The sequence below is a fragment of the Lipophrys pholis genome, assembly GCF_963383615.2.
Source record: "Lipophrys pholis genome assembly, chromosome: 17".
In the NCBI taxonomy this organism is placed as follows: domain Eukaryota; kingdom Metazoa; phylum Chordata; class Actinopteri; order Blenniiformes; family Blenniidae; genus Lipophrys; species Lipophrys pholis.
The window spans coordinates 21,109,096-21,130,038 of record NC_137643.1 but is presented as its reverse complement, the minus strand read 5'-3'; the positions used below and the strand labels follow the sequence as shown (position 1 = coordinate 21,130,038).

Sequence of the window (20,943 nt, the reverse complement as noted above, 5' to 3'; positions counted from 1 at the left end):
ATCTGTTCTTTAAACGCTTCAAAAAAGAGTTTGTAGAGAGTGCCGTTTATAATGTACTTGTAGCGTCTACTGTAGTGAAGGCACAGCGGACGTATAATGAAAAAAAGCAAAAAACAGCAGCGTTCCAGAAAAAGTTTGCCGCTGTCATATAAACGCACGCCTAAACCACATTGAAACCCTTCAGTTTTCTCTTGAAAAGCTAAACAGGGCCTGAACTGGAATTTCATCTCCAGCATTGGTAAATAACTGATTGCTGAGTTGTGACACCAGCGACATTGTTGTTTCAAATACGTGACATTTCTGAAAATGTGGCCCATTACGCAATGAAGAAATATTCAAGCATAACGCTGGCGTTTGTACCGTCACTTCCACTGATCTTTAATCAGCTCTTACCAGATGTTTTCAGGAGTCATTGTCATATCTGACGATATTTAATCCGTTCTCAGTGTCTGTTTTAATAATCCTGTCACTATTGTTCTGTTGCATTTGAACAGCCCACTGGTTGTGCATCTGACCTTGACAGGGATTCTTTATCCTTTGTGTGTTTTTGGCCCGCGACTCGTCATTTTATCCTAAAACCAGCCAGAGCTGGGAGGAACAGCCACGGGACTACAGATAATTAAGCGTATTGAGTGAACTCTGGATCATTTACAGTCATGTTCCTGTTGATCAATGAGCACTATCCATGTCACATAAACTGATCAATGAGGTGAAATGAAGTGGCGTTTCAGCTGGTTAATGGAATGCATGTGTTTTTGGACTTTTACCCCCCCCCCCCCCCGACACTCTAAGACTCTCTCTTATTCACCCGCTCACACAAGCGCCCCCCATTTACCCATGGTAGGAGACGACAGTGCGAGTCATTGCATCACCCGGAGATATCGGAGTTTGTTTCATTGACACACAGATTTCAATCACCGTCATTCTGCAGTTCCACTCAGATTTAATCAGATCTTTTATTTTTTATTTTTTTTCTTTGTCTGGTTGCTGATGTACTAGCAGAGCTGCTTTTGGCCTGTCATGTCTAACACAGTTCAATAAAGATTGTGGAAAATGGAAGCTGTAATGATCTCTCAAAAGATCCCAACGTTTGAATGAACACACCTTCACTCCCACCCCGACAGTTCATTTTCCCTCCCGTGTTACTTTTATGGCATCGAGAACTTCTTCAGCTGTAATGATCACGTTTAATGGTGACTAATGGCGAAAAGTAGATCGGGTGTTTACGCCTTAAACACTAGAATAATGATCAACACGGGGCAACGCTCCTACAGTTAGCAGAAGTAGGACTGAAACTTTTATACGCTGGGTTGGAGTAGAGCGGGTTTAGAGGGTGGCTGTTATCTGTGCTGTGGGGAAGATAAGATAAGATGAGATGAGATAAGACTTTATTAATCCTACATGGGCAAATTCTGTCAACACAGCAGCTCGATGTTGCAGAAATACTTAAAGACAGCCAGGATAGTAGCACTCAAGAGAATAGGCTATATGTATATATAAATAGATAATTAGATCGATATATATATATCTATATATACACATTGGAGGAAAGTACGGGTGAAAAACACTCATCGTAGTAGAATTCATATTTACAGTATTCACAGTGCAACCGTGCCAGGAAAGTGATATGAACAATGTTTATTACTCCATTTCTGCGGTTGAACAGACTCACAGCAGGTATAACTGACCTGCGCTTGTGGGTGTGTGTGTGTGTGTGTGTGTGTGTGTGTGTGTGTGTGTGTGTGTGTGTGTGTGGTTTCATTGACAAAAAAAAAAAACAACAGCGCCCACGAGTGGCCCGACATGGAAAATGCATTGGTTATTCCAAAAAATATGCATTTTCACCTGAAACGTTGCGTAAACAGGGTCTAACTCTTCACCAGACACAAGCACGCCGTATCACAAGAAGCACTTAAACCTTTACATTTTCGCAAGTCGCTCGCAACTAATCAAGTGTGCACACGCTCGGTGCGGAAACACTGCAAACAAAACCAAAACAAAGGAAGGATAATACTTATTTTCCCTTTGGATTAATTACTGCGGTTTCATTCCCATTTTTAAGCTCTCCGCTGCAATGTCAGTTCCAACAAGTATTTATTTATTTATTTTTTCCTGGACAAACCACTTGAGAATTAATTGTCTATTTATTCAGATTTGTGACCAAAAGTACGTGTAGGATTATTAAGACAAGGCAACAGCCCTTTAACATGAAACCATCTACTTTCTACGCTGTGACATGACGCACAAATCTCTCCCAGCAGGGCGGATGCGGGGCGGATGCGGGGCGGATGCAGGAAGGCAGCTTCTCTAATTAGTTTTCAGCACCAGCCTTGTGCCATTACCACTAACCCAGTCCCCGCTCTCGTCTCGCTGGCAACTTTATCTAGCTGCTGTCCACTCGTATTGGACAACTGTGGCTAGTATTAAGGGCCACATTAAACTTTAACAATGGCATGTTATTGCCATTTATTAGAGCAGCTACTCTATAATTGAGTTACAAGCGAGCCGAGAGGAGAAACATGCCCGGTTTATAAATCACAGTGTCACGATTTTAAAATGATCCTTTTTTTTTCTCTCTCTCTCTCTCTCTCTCTCTCTCTCTCTCTCTCTCTCTTGTGTCTGTCATGTGGGAAAGAGTGGGAACGGGGTGGAAAAAAAAATAAAAAAAACGGTTTTAAAACGGAGCGCAGACTGCGACGACGGTGTGAATGAAGCTATTATAGCATCTGATCTGTTTGTGTCGGTATACCATTTACTCAAAAATATCTTGGAGAGCACAATGGCGCGACAATGCCGCAACAGTGCCGCGTTTCCAGCACCAAACAGGATTAGTGTGACGGCGAGAGGTTGAAGGGAGGGAGAGAGAGTGGAGAGAGAGTGGAGAGAGAGTGGAGAGAGCTGCTCCTAAGTGAGTCTTTCATTTGTATGCCAGTGGATGGCTGAGAGGCGTGTTGTTAAAAGATAAGGACCGGCCTCCGAGGCCACTGAAGACGAGCAGAGGGTCTGGCACTGCATGTTACAACAGCAGTATCACAGCCGCTCCACCGCGCTCCACAATGCCACTGTAACAGATAGGATGCCACCGACACCCAGAGCAGGCTTCTCAGGATCCCGGCTCCCTCGCAGCCGGCGCTTTAAATCCAAACGGGTTTGACAACATGAAGTTCGACGGCGAAGGCTTCGCCGCCGTGCGAGGACTCCAAAAGGTTGTCGCAAATACAGGCAAGCAGAGGCCAAAAGAAGAGAGAGCCTTCGCCCCCCCCTCCCCTGACGACTAAATTACGAGGCCATCTGTTCAAAGAAGAATGTCTCGCTCCCGTGCGGCTCTACCTCACACCCTCTCCTTAACGGTAAAAGTGAAAAAAAAAAAAAAAGAGAGAAAAAAGAAACAACACCCCTCGTGACACCGCTCGACGGAAAACAAATAATCCCACGGTTGCAGCCCCACGGTCATCTGTCTTGCTCGAGAAATTTCTCAACGTGGCTCCGTGTCATTTGTTCGCTTCTTCCTGCCAGCACATTTCGGAAAGCTGAACAGGCTTTTCTGCTGCAAGGCTCGAAATACGACTCGCGCTATCAGATTGAGGCTGCCAAAAAGGTGGCCCCATGTATCAAACTGAGGTATTACTGCCCTGCGTTAGGCTTGATGGATGTCTCCTCGTCTTGGTATTTCAACACCTCTTGCTTTTGATCTTGGCTAAGTTTTAACCGAGGCTGTTAACATCTGCCGAGCGTTATCTGGGGACTCCGTGTCATTAATAAATTAGCTCTGCAGAGACGCATGTTTGAACTGTGCGGGTTCACTGATCAGTGGAACCTCCGTCTCCACTCCACGGCGCGAGCTCAACCCTCAGAGTCGTGTGGGGCTGGAGCGTGTCCAGGCTGTGAAGTCTATCAGCAAGCACACGCACACACACACACACACACACACACACACACACACACACACACACACACACACACACACACACACACACACACACACACACACACACACACACACACACACACACACACACACACACACACTCTACTACATAAATTAAAATCATCAGCTTGCCTTCTAGTGTTTTGAAAAAAAAAATAAAAATGTGATCGTGCCAAACCAATGGGCCGACCTTCTCTCGTTCATGCAATGTGGATTCCTCTGGATAGTCCAGTTTCCAATTAGTGGCCCTAAAATGACCCCCGAGGTGTGAATGAGAGAGTGTGTGTGTGTGTTGGTCCTGTGATGGTCTGGTGACCTGTCCAGGTGTATCCTGCCCTCGCTTGAAGTTAGCTGGGATTGGCCCCAGCGTCCCGGAGCAGGATGGATGGATGGATGGATGGATGGATGGATGGATGGATGGAACATTCCTAGAGCTCGTTTTTCTTCAATGAGTCCAGATTCCTCCTACAATCTACAGAAATACTTTTAAGGTGACTTGGCCGCACGTCTCTGTTTGCTCTGTGTCGGACTGGCGACCTGTACAAAGTAAATCCAGTTTCCGTGCAACAAGAACATCTGTGTTTGTTCTTTTCTTTCTTTCGGAGCAAAGACGGAAGGATTGGTGCAAAGTGTGTGGAGTGCAGTGCCAGTCATGTTGGGCCAGTCTCTCTCTCTCTCTCTGTGTCCATGACAATGACTCCACCACTCATTGTTGCATGAAACATCAAGCACAAGTAAAATGTCATCTTGCAGGACGAGTTGGTTCATTTTCACTTTTAATTTCTGAATCAAAAGCAAAAAAACAAGTTTTGTCGCCGATTTCATTTCCTGGCAAGTGAATTTTCCTTGCATGCCAATAAGTTGGGATTTGCAAACAGAAACAATGGCCTCGTCATCTGCCTGGTCCAGCCTCACTTGTTTGTTTGTCTTCGGTTGGACTGGGTGCGGGGGAATTTTAAAAACAGTAGATAGATTTCTAAATGCTAAGACGTATAGGCATGTCAATGATTAGTAGTTTCAAACAATAAAAGTGACTTTTACATGAAATTTCTCAGCTGTAATCCATTAGTTGATTTCACATGCAGAATTTCAGGGAGATCATGTACAACTTGGCGCAGTGTTTATATTAGATCCTTCTTGATTTAGGTTAAATTACTGGGAAAAGTCTGACATTCATCTTATTATAATTTGGGTGGATTGGATAATTACACAGTTACATAGTCTGCCAACGGAAATATGAGTGGCGTTCCTGCTGCGTTTCACTGTTGGTGAGAAATATTGATTATACTACTGCAAAGGGTAACAGTGGTGAAATCCAAACGAGGTAAAAACCTTGAAGTTGATTAAAAAAAACTAAAACAGCTCAATCAATCCAAACAGCAGGTGGAATGTGGATCAAAATGGCCATTGCGGTCATAAATGTTGTCCAAACTCATCTTAGAGAGGCAAAACCACATGCGATTATTCCTCCAGCGGTAAACATTTAGCGGAACTCCTCAGATATTTCAGTTTGGATCCACTTTTCACAAAGAAGTCGAGCTAATTCAATCCCTTAAAAGGTCAGAGGATCTCATCATGCTGCTCTATTCATCATCTGGGTACCAAAAACATACAAAGTCTCGCAAAAAACATATCAGATTCAGATATATTTCCCTGAAGCTGCCGGCGTGGTTACAAAGAGGAGAAGAAGAAGAAAAAGAAATCATTTGTTCCACTAAAACAAATTAGAGCTGTATTTATGAAAAAATAATCATCAGGGCCTATTGAAATGTCTAATTTGCAGTGGAAATTAAGTCTGAGCCTCATTTGTAAGCGATAAAATAATTCAATTTGCTCAACAATTATAACAAATAGCATGTTTTGTCTCAGGCGAGCAGATCTCAATGTTATCTCCGTAACGGGTTTAGACCGACACCCCGGCTGGATGCAGCCTCTGCATCAGAGCCGCGGAATTATTTTCTTCCAACTTTCAATTCAGATTTGAAAACGACGACACGGAGGGCGAATGAGATAACGCCATTCGGTTACAGATGCTCGACAGGCCTGGACGTGCGGGGAGGTGCCTGCAAAGAACGGATAATAAATACAGTATGGAAGCTTTTAAAATAAACAATGCCAACCCTGGTGGATTAATGCACTTCTGGTCTTTCTACCCGGAGGAGTTAAGCTTCTCTGAGACAGTAAACAAATGCGGCTTTGCCTCTGTACCGCTCCCGATTTAGCCACGGAAACTGAAGTTGCGCGGTCTTGATTAACCTCCTTTGGATCTCGTTCCATGTTAAGCAGCGCTGGCGCACATGGCCTCGCTTTCCAAAAAGAGAATTACATCACTACTAATTCTTGCCCAATGGGATTAGCAGCAGGTAAAGCAGCGATCTCAATGCGCTTAATGAATTACACGGAATGAGATTTGGCTACAGACAATGAGGCGCCACTGGAGGTCGAGTGGAGGCCGAGACTCGGCGATGTTGCTTGTGTGATTATTGTTTGGAAACAGGGTAATTTCGATGGTTTCCAAAAAGATGGATTACTAAACCGAAATACCATCAGGTGGGGAAAACTCTTGCAAATTCACCCCGTCATCATGACAAAATCATCAAAACTCAACCGACGATTCATTTTCTGAACGAGCGAGAGGAAGGAGTCAACGCCTCAAGGTGAACAAGTGTTTTTTGCCTGTGGCAAAAAAAAAAAATGCAAAAAAAGAAAAGAATAAAAGCATGATGGGAGCGTGCCCAGGAGTGAGCGCTACGCATCAACAAATGAAGGCACCAAATGTGACTGAGAAGCATCTTATTGTGGTTTGATTGGTGGACGCGGGAGGCCATTTGTCAGCGGAGAACACTTGTCCGCGGACGGAGACGCACTCGGATAATACCAAGCAACTCATTCAGTCCCTAATTCACTGCGATGTGGTTCGATTTGTCATGCGGCAGATGTTCTGGGGTGGGTCTCTTTTCTACCGCACCCCCCCCCCCCCCGAAAACCAAGCAAACACACAGGTGCAGGTGTCAGGTGAAAGGGGGGGGGTTACAGTTTACTACTGTGACAATAATGAGGAACAGCTGGTCCAGGAGTCATTCTCCACGACCTCCACGCATTTGAATCGCAACCCCTGAATAAACCTGTCAGATGTGGTTAGGTATGGGCTGCTGGGGCAATTTTCCAACGCCACCTCCCTCGCTCTTGCTATCTGCTAAATATGCCACGCCGGCGCCGGGGGTCTCCGGGGAACCTGCCGCGACAGTTCAGCATGGGGACTCTTCTCCTGGCACCCTGACTCTGAGCCCAATGTGTTCACCTCTGGCTCCTGCTGGACACTGCAGCCGAGCTATATGACCTGATCACGATAATGGCTCCATTAACAGATTTACAGTCGCCATGCAAGACAAATAAAAAAAACAAAAAAAACCCTGATATGGTTCACTGGTGCACTGAAACATTCATTACATGTTCATTACAGTTCATTAGAATTACAAACCAACATCTTTTCTTGGCCTTAAGCTTTGACCTGGTTTACAACCTTGACACCAGAAAAGTTGGGACAGTCCTCAAACATTATTGAGGACACCATGCGAGCATGTATGAAAACATTTCAACGCGACAATAAAATGTTGACGTTGTGGTGAGCGCGGGGGTGTCAAACTCATTTTCACCGAGGGCCACAACAGCATAATGGCTGCCCTCAAAGGGCCACATGTAACTGTAAGACAGTATAAATGTATCTAAATATAATGTAAAATAAATGTAACTACTCCTCAATTTTAAATAACTCTGACTTTATTACTTATTCACATTACAAATATTACATATTCATTTGCATAGATGAAAAAATATATTTGCTAGTTGCTCTGTTAAGTCTAACTTTGTCATACTTGGCTCCGTGCTTGGTGTCAAAATGTGAACTTATATTGTACTTTGACAACGGACACGCCTCAGAACGGTGGATTGTCCTCCGTCGGGTGGAACTGTGCGGAGAACATCTTAATCTGGATATGCTCAAGAGCAGAACTTCTTCCGTGTCAAAAAAGGCACATGTAATTACCATATTGTTTCCAATAGACACACAACCCAAGGCGTGCACTGTGCGTCTATAGAAAACAATACAGTATTTATTTTAAGACAATCAGACCTTTAAGCCCTTGAGTTTGACACATGTGGGTCAGCACATGAAAATCAAAGCAATCCTAACTGAGTGTTTTGGGGATTTTTTTCAAGTGAAACTGCATCTAATTTTGTGTTCACGCGACAACGTTTTGAAAAAAATGTCCAAAACAATGTAGTGAGCGTGCCAGGCCACTAGTGGATGCTGTTGTTGGTTTTTGTAATGAAAGCACATGCAAGCCGAGAACAATAACTATCACGGTGACGGTCAACTAAAAAAACTACCGAGTCCCAGGAGAATGTGTCTCGGGAGTCACGACACTGGAGGCAAACATTGTCGTTATGGTTCATCTACGGAGCATGTGCACAACTATTATCATGACAATTTGTTTCCCCGTTTCCATGGAGACGGAGTCGGAGTGTTTTCCCAAAAATGTTCCACCTTTTGAGCCCTTTTTTTTATTTTTTTTATTTGCATTTTCTAACCGCATACTGGACCTCAGGGATCACTCCAACTGAAAAACGAGGGCTGCATAGGATGAGATGGGTCTTCAAATTGATGAAGATTGGTGGGATGGGGTGGTGAGTAGGTCAAGCACGGTCTCATCTTGTGCACGGCTGGCACTTATCCAGTTTAAGGTGATACACAGGGTTCATTTTTCCAGATTAAAGCTGTCTAAAATCGTCCCGGAGGTAGAGGACAAATGTGACCGTTCCTCAAATCCAGCGTCATTTGAGTCACGTGTTTTTCTTCTGCCCACGCCTGCATAACTATTGGTCCAGTTAATTTCATAAAATGTCCACCATAATGGGAATTGATTTACAACCCTACCCATTTATTGCCACCTTTGGCACGCCTGTTAAGCCAACACAACTAAATTTTGCCCAAAGAGAAATTATAAATTTGACTTCTTTATTTGCCAAACGCCACCTCCTCCTTCAGTGGAAACTAACGCTAACCCTCCCTCTGTATCACAGTGGATTACGGGTATCATGTTCCTCCTTAAACTTGAGAAGATTAAATACACAATGAGAGGGTGTACTGATAGGTCCTTGTTTTTTAAATTGCAACCTTTTATTTCATATTTCACTGACTTACAGGTCCTGGCAGACTAAGTGCTGTTTTGTCAAGCATCGTTTGTGTGATCACTATTTGAGCCAGGGTGGGACAGGTGAATGTTGGTGGGTTTAATCTGTGTTTAATTATTGTTTGTTGGGGTTTTTTTATGTGTTTAAAAAGAAAAAAGTAATAAAAAAAATGGAAAACCGTAATGCATGACCGTATATTGTCAATTGATGTATTTTCCAATAGATATATTTCGCAATCATTTTTTTTATTTTTTTATTGCATTTTCAGCGGCTATGAGCACCGTTGCCATTTAAATGGAAATGCAAAAGGCAAAGAAAGTTTAGCGTTTTCACTTGAAAACGGGGCGTAAATAATGGAGAGAAGTGGCTATCATGGTGTGGATACTTTCCTAGTGCCATGTCCATGTCTTAACCATAACTTAGACAAAGCAGGTATATAAAATAGATAGCTGGTGATGTAGTGGTTGAGGTTAGTGATATACGCTCGGTTCTCCCACTTTGTCACACAATAAAAATGCATGCCTGCATGTATACTCTGAGTTGTATACTCTGCATCCAACTACCCTAAGTCTGACATTACAAAGCCGGATGAATGGAAAAAAAAAGCCCATTTTGAATTGCGATCAGGGGCGTGTTTGCTGGGCCTGATGAATTTGGGAATTAATTAGATTTATTAGCACATTAATACCTCCAATGAATTTTTCATATAACACAAAAGTTGCTTGACGTTTCGGCCTCCTTTATCGTGTCTTTTTTTTTTAAATAGTCAATCTTTTCCTTGAGTAGCAGATCTGCACTGCTTCAAGGCCCGTCTCATATCTGGACTCATTTATCACAGATTCATGATATTTTTAAACATAGAAAATCTAGTTTTACATCATCTTACTTAAAAATACAAGGCCTTTCCAGGAAAAATCTGCAAAGCAACAAATGTTGCCCCGGAGAGTGTAAAGCACCCATATCATGTGTGCTAATGCATCTGTATACCATTACAGATTCCTGCTATTAAACTGTACGCCGAAAACAAAATACACAGAACCTTCGATTAACCCGAGGTTCCACTTCACTTCAATCCATCTGAAATGACAGTAAAGACCAGAACAGACTGTGGCTTGTTTATAAGCTTCTCACTTGCATGTGCAGATGAAGTAATGTTCTATACCCACAAGCACTGCATGGAAATGAAAACCTATCTATTCTTTTTCAGCAGCAAATTAGTTGGGAAAGATGCTTCTTACCTTAACTATAATCTGCAATCCAAACGATAAATTATTTTGAGCTTTTTTTCCCCACCAAGAACTTATATACAGATTGATGGAGTTTTGTTCACAACTGATGTCAAGGCAACAATGATCTCCTTAGAAATTATGAATTGAACAGAAGCTACAAAAATACACATTGTGTGTGTGTGTGTGTGTGTGTGTGTGTGTGTGTTCGCATGTTTGTGGCATCAGCTTGATGTTTGTTTGACATAAATTGCGACAATAGGGCACTGGGAGTTTTAGCTATTTTCTCGCTGCTGTAGCAGCGATGGTGTTGGTGAGCAGCCGCCATCGGCAGCCTTAACTAACCTCCTGTTGTTCTCAGTAAGAACACCTAGTATGCACGCACACGCTGTTTAGTATTCTTTACCTCTCCCCCCGACTCATCCCCGCTCCACACCTCACAGTTTGAAAAGCTCTGATCCACAGTAACCAGGACACTCCCAGTGGAAAACAAAGTAGCTGTTGGTTTTTTTTTTTGGTTTTTTTCAAATGTTATTTTTATACAAAATTGCATTCACCTCCATCGTATTGGGGTGGAAAACTCCCTGGTTAGAAATCTAAACAACCGGCTGAACAGAGAAAACACAAAACAGTATAAACCGTGTGCATTACCAAACAAGCCAACAGGTACAAATTGGACCTTTTCCAGTCATCGTTAATGCTGAAGAGAATCGAACCAAAAAGCTCAAATAAAGTTTTTGTCACTGCAATCCATCTGTCAGAGTAAAGATAATATAAACACATTGAATTAAATAGCTGTAGATAACATGGGCTTGCAGATATACGTACTGGCCCAGCACAACTTCACTGCAAATCCCTACAAGACCATTAATATCAAGTACAAAAAATACACAGTCAGCAAAACAACAGGAATCTTTGTTAGAGTATGATTTAGGGATGAACAGATACTGACACCAGCATGGGGTTTTGTGACGGAGGAGTAAAATGGAGCTTTCAAGGCTGTTGGAGGTCAGCGTAGCGGCAACACGGAGCCTTCACGTATCGTTTGCTTATGCAGTATAAATCTGGCATTTGATGAGTACTCGTATCAGTACTCCGTAATAGCAATTAAAGAATAAATAAGTTGAACACTCATACTTGTACCCGTCCTTTAAAAAGTGGTATCGGTGCATCCTTAGTATAATTGATTGCACAACTACTGGCTTAAAAACAATCAGGCCACATCATTGAACCATAGTAATGTTTTTACCATCCATGTTTTCCTTTTCTTAACGCCGTGAAGTGAAGTTTTCACACTGAAAGCTTTTGGCATGCAATTTGTTTTGACACCGTGTTTTTCCCCCCATAGAAATACTCACGTATTCGCCGTATGTGTCCTGGACGATGGGTGGAGCCGGCCTGTACCCGGGGGCCGGGGGGGCGCCTCTGGCTCTCTGGACCCCCCTCCCTCTGGAGGACGGGGGGCGGCTGGGCGGGGCTCCTCTGGGCGCCGCCCCTCGAGGCACCGCGGCGTGCAGCGGGGGAACGCCTCCGCGACTCCTGAAACGAGACACAAGCGTCCACCCAGGTTTAGATGAAAGAGCAGGGGAAAGCCCGGATCCATGGATTATTGGCATCTTTGAAGAAGCTGTGATCAATTCTGTGGATCAATATCTGCAGCCGCCATGAACCAGGTAGAACGTGTTCAGATGCTTTCTAGAAACACCTTTATCAATCAACTATGAAAGACACTGAAGACACTGAACAGAAAACCTGCTCCCAATGGACGGACCGAGCGCCTTTCATGGACGCCGCCTCCCACTCTGGTGTGCGAGTGAGTGTGAATGGGTGAATGTGACCAAACAGTGTAAAGCGCTTTGGCGACTGCTCAATCCATTTCCTAGTTTCCCATTTCCCGTTGAAGAGAAGGTGGATTTAGTCTGTCCTTGATCCTACAACAGGTTAAGAAACACCAGGTACTACCAAAGTAGACGGGACTGAAGGCAGTGAAAACTCAACTCAACCCGGGCATACTGCCCCTTCGAGGCATTACAAGGAACTGCTACAGGTATATCCAGGTAAGCACGGATATGAGATGTCCTATCTCAGTCGCATATGCCTCCAACACTGGACATGTGTAATCTATTACCTTTTCAGACAAGCTGTCTCATCTACTTCCACTCCTCCAGTTAGAGATTTTCCACACTGACCAAAATGACTTGATGACAACCACAGCGAGGTCAAATGTGTTGGTGGAGAGAAAGGAACGGCGGTGGCGGAGGGCGAGTGGGGAAAACGTGAGTCACGTCCATTAATCAAAACGCTTGTGGCTGAGTTGCTTCCTGTCTATTAAGAAAAACGTAGATAGAAAAAAAAAATTTTTAATCAGTCCTTCAGCCCATTTTTTTTCCTGCATTTGTTGATTTTTTGGGGGGTATTTTTTTTAGGTTCATCTCTGTTAATGCATTTGGACTCTCAGGAGCTGGCACACAAAACAACCGAGGCTTTTGCCATTAATCTTTCACACGTTTTTGAAATTCTGAAATGGCGACTTCAATATTTCAGGAAACAAGCATGTTCCCGCGACGCTCCGAGGCCAAGCAGTGAGGGATGCAGTCGCGTGGTGTCATTTGGATGAAGTGAACTGGGGACTGGAGGCGCGACTCGCGCTGTAATCAAGACGGAAGCAGACCCAAGCGCGCTGGTTGGATATCAAAGGCGGGCTGACCTTTGTGGTCTTTTGGTTAAAAAAAAAAAAAAAAAAAAAAAAACCTTGCGCGAGTTTCTTCACGCCGGCTGAGCTTTCATTTAAAAGCAGGTAAACTTGAGCAGAAAAACCACTGAGGCTGCCCTGCAGGTCAGTTTCTCTCTACATTTTGTATCTCTGCAGCTTTCTAAGTTCCAATCACAGATTTTTGGGGCTGCAAGATAGCCAAAGAACAACCCAAGCAGTTTCTGAATCTTCTTGTGTTTTTCCACTTGAAATCATTGCCGTGTAACAACAGGGCCTCGCCGTGTAACAACAGGGCCTCGCCGTGACGGCAGGGAAACTTCACTTGATATAATTTGGACTAATTCTGTCAGAGCAGGCTCGCTTTCCCTCAGGTTCTAGGTAAAGTCAAAGCAGGCCACGATGGGGGGTCAACAAACATTCCACATCCAGCCGCATCAATCAAAACCGACTAAAAACGTGTGTGGGCAAATACGGAAAAAAGTGCACGTGACGTTGTGTGCAGCCGCCTGTGGGGCTTCTGTCTTATCATACTGGAATTAGGCACGCTAAATGCTAATTACAGTGTAATTTAAAACACAGCCAATTATTTTCTGACTCAGAGCAAGACAAACTCCCCATTTCTGTGACCTTGTTTATCTGGAAATCTGACAAAAGAAGAGTGTTTTCTTCTATAAACACAAAGAACAAACAGCCCATTTTTTTTCCCCCCTCAACTCTCTTGCAGCACATCGGCGTTAACGTCTTCTAATGGGGCCTGACTGTTTCTTTTTGTTTCCTCTATGAGACTGTGGTCCTGTGAGGCCTTGGCGGAGATGAAATTAGTGTGGATTCAGAGGGATCGTAGAGAGACGCACCACAACAAAGCCTTTTTATGCAAATGGTTCTTTGCTTTGCAAATGTTTATGGACACCAGATATTGCATCACTGAGCTCGACGACACATTATTTACTATCAGTGTTGTTTCCATCAAATAGATGCTTTTCTGATGAACCACGCAGGAAGATCAGGCTGCGTTACAACAAGGAACCGACACCTTGGTTTGCCACCGTGGCTAAACCACAACAACAACAGCAACAACAACAGAGCTCGGTGTCACTGACTACGCATCTTCTTGAAAATGGTTCCCAAGGTGGAACTTTTTGAAAACACTCTGAATCTATTTCTGCGGATGGAGGGGATAACCTTTCCTAAACACTGCTCCTTCGCATGAGCACCACGATCGTACTAAATAGCTCTTCTGCACATGCTCAGTAGATGGACAATAACAACAATGTTTTCCTCCAGAGTTTCATGACTCCCAGTCCGAATTCTCCTGCGACTTGGCAGTTTTAGAGTTGAGAGTCACGAGTAATACCAGCCCAACTTGGTCTATACAAATATCCACGTACCCCTATTGTTTGTGTACTCTCGTGTGCGTTTCATTATAAAAACAAACAACAGTGCCAACACATGGCCTGGCATGATAACTACAGCGTTTTCAGCATTTCTGCAGTTTCAAATGGACATTCTTCTGAAACAAAAATGCCAAAACGAGGCATTATCGGATTGAGTAAATGGGGCCTAAGATATATTTAAAAAGAAAAGGTTCTGTGGTGCAATGGTTAGCACTCCTGTGTAAGAGTAAGAAGATCCCAGTTGTTTTCTATGCGGAGTGAAAGTTAGGTAAAATTATAAAGAAAAATTGGAGAAAAAAAATTTGTTCAAAGCTAATATTCATTTTATAAAAATAAGGGCTTAGACTTCAATGCCTTAATTTCTATGATTTGTTTTTTAAATTGTATTGATTTTCAGTGGTGTCCAACCTGACATTATAGCTATTCCTATTGTTATATTTAACCAAAGTTTAAAAGAACAAAAAAAGAAAAAAATCCTCCAAATAAACAAACCTGATTTTATTGTGCACGGATATACAGTATTTTACACAAATTAATCAAGTTAATTAAATTACGGTAAAAAATCTGTTTGAATTAATAAATACGTTATTCCATGGATTAAATACTAAGATAAAAAATTTGATTTGTGTTTAATCAACTGTGAAGCCCCTATTGTCTTGACATTTTCAATCCACCTCTTTTATGAAAAAAAAAAAGAATAAAAAAGTGTGAGAAATGTTTAGATCTGAACATAAATTAAAAGTAATAAATACAGATAAAACATAGTAACAGGTTTGCCTTCTGCAGACCTATAAATACGGATCTACTGAGATGACTTCTACTTTCAAATTAACTAACATGATAATGCTTTTTATTGCCCACAAATCTCAACAGCTGTTAACCACAGCAATTTTTTAATATGCAATTCCAACATCTTCCACGACTTGCTACTTGATATGAGAGTAAGCAAGTGCAGCGAGCACTTATACAGATGACAGTGTGATTTTCACTCTTGATGCGTTTCAGTCAGGAGTGCTGCTTTACTAAGATTTGAATATGCAATTACTCGATGTCTGATGTGCTGATGAAGTAGCTTTCATGGCTGTGAGAACGAGATAGATTTTATCCCCCTCTGATAAAGATTATTCAGCGAAAAAGGGGGACGCGTCGAGGATGGGTACTAAGCTCCAGCAAATCGCGTTCTGCGTATGGTGGAGTAACTGTGTGGGCGAGTGTGTTACTCTGAGTTAGGCCATTTGGCGTTTTTATTGACAATGAATCTTTTTCTTTTTTAAACATTGCAGGACTTTACGAGAAGCTGTTGCAGCCAGCGCAGCTCCGACTACCTCGGAAAAGCAACGGACTTTACTGTCTGCTGCGCTTGTGCGGGAAACTTACGCCCCTTGTCCCGCATGGAATGAGACCGTTGTTGCCCACTGTATGACAAAAAGTTGTTTTTATTAAAACAGGTACGTTAGTCCGGCTATACTGTAAACAGCTACACTGCTTGCGTTTATGGTTTTTTTTTCTGTCTCGGTAATTGTTGGATTTGCCACATGTTGTAACATTAAACTGTTGCTGTTGCTGCTAAAAACAAAATAAAAATAAACCTTAACTATTACGAATGTAACAGGGAGATGACCAGTAATAAAAGATAAAAAAATGTCAATAAACAGCATAAATATGTTGATATCTACCTTATTTGTGTCAAATCCCTGAAAACACCCATATAAACTCACCACAAATAAGTAAAACCTCTCATCTTGAAGTCTTGAGCCAATCATATTGTGGGGGGAAATTGGTTAATGGTGACAGGAAGTACCTGAAAAAAACATTTGTTTCGACCAGAAAACCTCCTATGAACTGACAGATTACAGCAGCTGAAGACCATAGCGTTTATCACTGCTGCTCGGTAAGGCCACGAAATTGAAGCGGCGATTTACACTGCAAAAGAGCAAAGAATGTAAAAAGAGTCAGCTGCTCTGATGAGTCTGGGTTTCTGCTCCATGGCAAACAACGGACAGCAAGTAGGATTCTCAGGCAGCCACTGGTGGTTCTGGTGGATATTTCCCTGCTGTGCTGAATCGACAGCACCAAGGACGAAGGCTGGTTTTCAAGGCTGAATGGAAGGGCAACGCGTAATCTTGTGGCCACGGAAGGTCGATTTCAAAAGAGAAGAAGGAAGAGATGTCATGATGGATGAGTACTCAAAGGAACAGGAAAGTCTCTGCTTGAATGAGAATTTATGCAAGACGTTCTCCAACTTATCCTGCCCTTTGAAAACACGAGTCTTGCAGGAACCGTTCACGATGTCATGTGTAATTTGGGTGTAATAATCGGTCTAACAAAGGGCACACGTGTTGCTCTAGTCCTTTTGGCGAGTTGAATCGATGGGAATGTGTTTAATCTGCTGGAACAATCTATTCTCACAGTCGCTGCATTCAAATTGGCCGTTTTGTTTTGTTTTGTTTCAACTTATTGGTGTCTCTGAAAGACAAACAAGGTGAACAAAGGGCTCGGTTACAGCGATTGTTCTCAAACTTTTCACCCTGCGCAGACCGTCTCTGTGAAAAAGCTGCACAACACCAATCCAATATCTGACTTGGCAAAATATTACAGCGAAGGCAGACGCTGGCGGACACACTCGCTCTCACCTTTATATGAGAACAGGAGCCTTGACAATCAAAGCCATGGAGAGGTTCCTAGGTCGCTTTATTTAACAATATTGTAGTTTTTCTTGGCATGTGCAAATGTCATTTCGATGATCACTCAGGAGGTAAAACAGCAGCACCTCCGTCTGATATCTCACACTGCCATCAATGAGGTCTTGAGCTCTGGTTCGGGCACCGATGGCTTCGATTTGCATTTGAGAAAACTATTTCCTTTTCATTGACTCAGCCATTTATTGAAACACCAGCCTCTTGGATGAAACGATCTCTCCCTTGCTGCAATAAGACCACATGTGACTGAAAAAGAAGATTTAATTTTCACTATAATCGAGTGGAGCTGAATGGGAGGGTAGTTTTGTGGGAGGCCGAGCCGAGAATGGAGATCTCACACTAATGACCCGGGCGCCAGATGGGGCCGGCGAGAATCGGACATTCAGCATCTCGCATACTTACAATTTATTCTCCAAACCCAATCGGCAAATCTGCGATTCCTACTTCTGGGTTTTTCTTCGCCAAAGTTAACTGCAGTATAAAAGTCTCTCTTTACTGCACTTTTAGCATCGGGCATTTGTCAGCATTCAGTTCAACTTGTCAACATTTTTAGCTAATGGCGCCCTCGCTGTGGCAACACCTGTCACCGAATGGCCCAAACGGCTCCATCGATCCGCCCTCCAAGGACACCTCATTAAAACTTTGTATGTGAGGCGATGGACCAGGAACCGATGCACTTTCTGTAATAACCCGACTTATTATTAATCATCGCGGTATGGCGCCGAAGCGGTGTCATGCGCCTGTTCTGTAACGGACGGACAGCTGGGATCAGCTTCTTCTCTTCGTGACCATAAGTTGGATAAAGCGGTGTGGATAATGGATGAATGGATGGATGGAAATAAACAGTAATATTTTGGCAGAAGCCAGCAGAGTGAAGGGGCAGGGACCAGTGGATCAGTGGAAGAATAACTAAAAACAGCTCTCGATTGAGCTGCTAAGCTTTATTGACAGTTTACTCCATCCCCAGTGTTTAGATATTTAATGCTGTGTGCATTAAAGAGAGAAAAAAAACAAACTGCCAATAAATGCAGTGAATTATCAGCCATGTGTAAAGTTTCACGGTGCGGCTTTCAATGATAACGGCAGTGCTTTGGTTCTTTTTTTCTTTATGCCAATCATCTCCGGTTTCATCCTCTTCTTTGTAACTCCTGCTGAGGTCTGCGCACAGTCAGCATGGCTGCAAATACCGGAGCTCTTTTTTTTTTTTTTAAGGCTTCACAAGGCGCCATTTGCTGCCATTCATTCTTGTAAAGTCTGAAGAAAAAAAAAAAAAAAGAAAGAACAGCCTCCGCCGAGAGAGATAAGCCATCACATTAAATGGGAAGCCTTTGTCTGGCTTGTTGTTCAAAGTTTTAGTTTGCTGCTGTGTCATATTGGAATAATTTCATATCGGTGCCAGCAGATTATGATGCCCGGCATTTCCTGCTCGTCTTACCGCTGAGTATTAAGTAATAGCATAGCAAAGAGCGGCGGCTCACAATCCTCCAGAAGGACCTGTTACATCTAAACTGAGGGCATTCATGGTTTAGGTTTGTGGCAAATTAAAGTGGCCGCGCTGCTTCTGATTCAAAAATCGTATTGAACGCGGTCTGCCGGCAGCGAATCCAACACAGGCTGCTGCCTCCTCAGCCAGACCCGGGCTCACCGCTCAGCCTCCTCTCCGAGGCTGTAGCAGCTTCACGCTGACCGGGACGGTCAATATTCACACGACTGCAGGAGGTCGATTGTCAGGAAAGCAGAACCACGGAGGGGGGGAGACGTGCACTGCGCGGCGCTTTCTCAGCCTGCAGCAAAACATTCTGCAAGCCGCAGAGCGTGGCTTATTGAAACCAGGCAAGTTGCTGCAACTCACATTTTGGAGGTTTTCGAGAGAAATCCGAACAAATTCTCCTTTCTCATCAGAGAAACTGGGAACACGTGAGGGAAGAAGACAAGGGCCGGGTTTCGGGAGTCGGTTACAGCGGTCTTAAATAGGGACGCACCGGGTCAGATACTGCACAGAGTATGAAGTTACGTCACGCATCAGCAGAACAGAGAGGGATTGTTTACTACTGATGAGAATGACAAACATAAGATAGACCGTAAATTCTATTTTGCCAGAATAGATAGTTCGAACACCAGCAACTTAATCACCAGAGATGTTTGGACCGAACTTAGCTCATTAAACAGTGGAATCGGTGCGTCCATACTACTAAGCCTTTTCTTCTTCTGAGGAGACCCTCCAAAACATCCCAGCAAAGCCAAACGCTGGTGGACCCATCACCTTCGTCCAACATGTGAAGACAAGAGCCTTCAAGCTCCTGCTGGTTTCTCACAGACAGGGATTAGACTTTCAAAGACAAAGAGTGGAGTTAAATCACAACAGGTAACTAATTAAACTATTCTAAAAGTTGTTTTTCAATTTCTTTTCGTCGAGTCTCCACGTTTTCTACAATTTTGGAAGTTGGATTATTTGGATTCCAAAATTGTTTGATGATTTTTCTCCTTCAATTCTCTGAATATCAGTCTGCTTCAATTATCATTCTTGAATACCTCTTTTTTGATTGATTCTTGAATTCTGTTAGGGTCCGCTAGTAGAGGGACTCAGGACGCCAGACAACTCCGCTGGTGGAGCAGAAGCTCATTTTATTGAAACAAACCAAAAATCCAAATGACCAAAACACAGAGAAGACGCCCAATAAAAACCAAAAGCCACCTGGTGAAGACAATCACACACTCCAGCACAGGTGAAACACATCAGGATAGGGAACAACAATCAGACATGAGGAGAGGAAGTCAAGGAGCCTAACGGCTCCTGAAGACTCCCGCAAGAAGAAGAACAGTTTGTCTGTCACGTCAGCCAGCTTCCGATAACAAAATGCTTGTTCTGCAGGAGAGACCATACTCCAAGGGAACGCTGTCAAACTCTCAGGCCACGCCCTCACACAGCAGGCCACGCCTCCTCACGACAGGCACACTTCTGTGAAGCGGCGTTTTAACTTTTCGACTGCACGGCTTATTTCTTGCTTCAGAAATTCTCTGAACTGTTTCAGTAATAAAAGAGAAAGTTTGTGTCTGACAGCTTTGAGTGATGCGTTCAGGGGCATCACGGAACTCCGCACCCCGACATGTTAACGAGCTACGGGGCTCATACAGTAGCGAGGTTACAAACTAATCATGATTACAATATGACTGATAGTCATTAGCGAGCTGCGACGTGCATGCACAGCACACGGCAGTGCCGAAGTTTCGGCATTGCGGCACGGAGGTACTTCGGCATCCATTCACACAACGTTTTCAAGCTAAAACATAAAACTGGTCTTGGGTGTCTTTGTTTTGAAAACCGCTCTTAAAGTGGACATTTTCAAGAAACGTGCGTGGGTTGTTTCATTACAAAAACAGCGCCAACTCGTGGACATCGTTTTTAGAATGTTGCCGTGTAAACGTAAATTTTTTCTGAAACGCAAGTGCAAAAATTATGCATTTTGACTTGAAATGTTTTCACATATATACGGCCTTGGTCTATGGATGTCAGATAGGGATCAGACCCAGAGCTGCATCAAGAATTAACACACTCACAGTAAAAAATGTATATAAAAAAAACATCTGGAGTCTGCACTGACTGTAAATCTAGTAAATCCCACCGAAATTGCTTAGGCGTTCAGCAACAAAGAAAAAAGCTGCGTGGCTGACGTGTACACAGGAAAAGTGAAGTCTGTCAAGTAGGCGTTGAAAACCTAATAGGCTTATGTTTGACACATAAAAAGAACAGATATTGCCTGTGTGTTATTGTATCAGTCGCAGCGCTGCG

General features: G+C 43.2%; 1 protein-coding gene across 1 annotated transcript in view; it reads right to left on the bottom strand.

Annotated features, from left to right (window-relative positions):
- Positions 1 to 20,943, bottom strand: part of khdrbs3 (KH domain containing, RNA binding, signal transduction associated 3) — a 148,307-nt gene that overhangs the window by 28,903 nt on the left and 98,461 nt on the right. Inside the window, exon 6 of the mRNA XM_080484355.1 lies at positions 11,706 to 11,886. Coding sequence (XP_080340481.1) covers positions 11,706 to 11,886 — 181 coding nt within the window. The remainder of the gene's footprint in view (positions 1 to 11,705; positions 11,887 to 20,943) is intronic.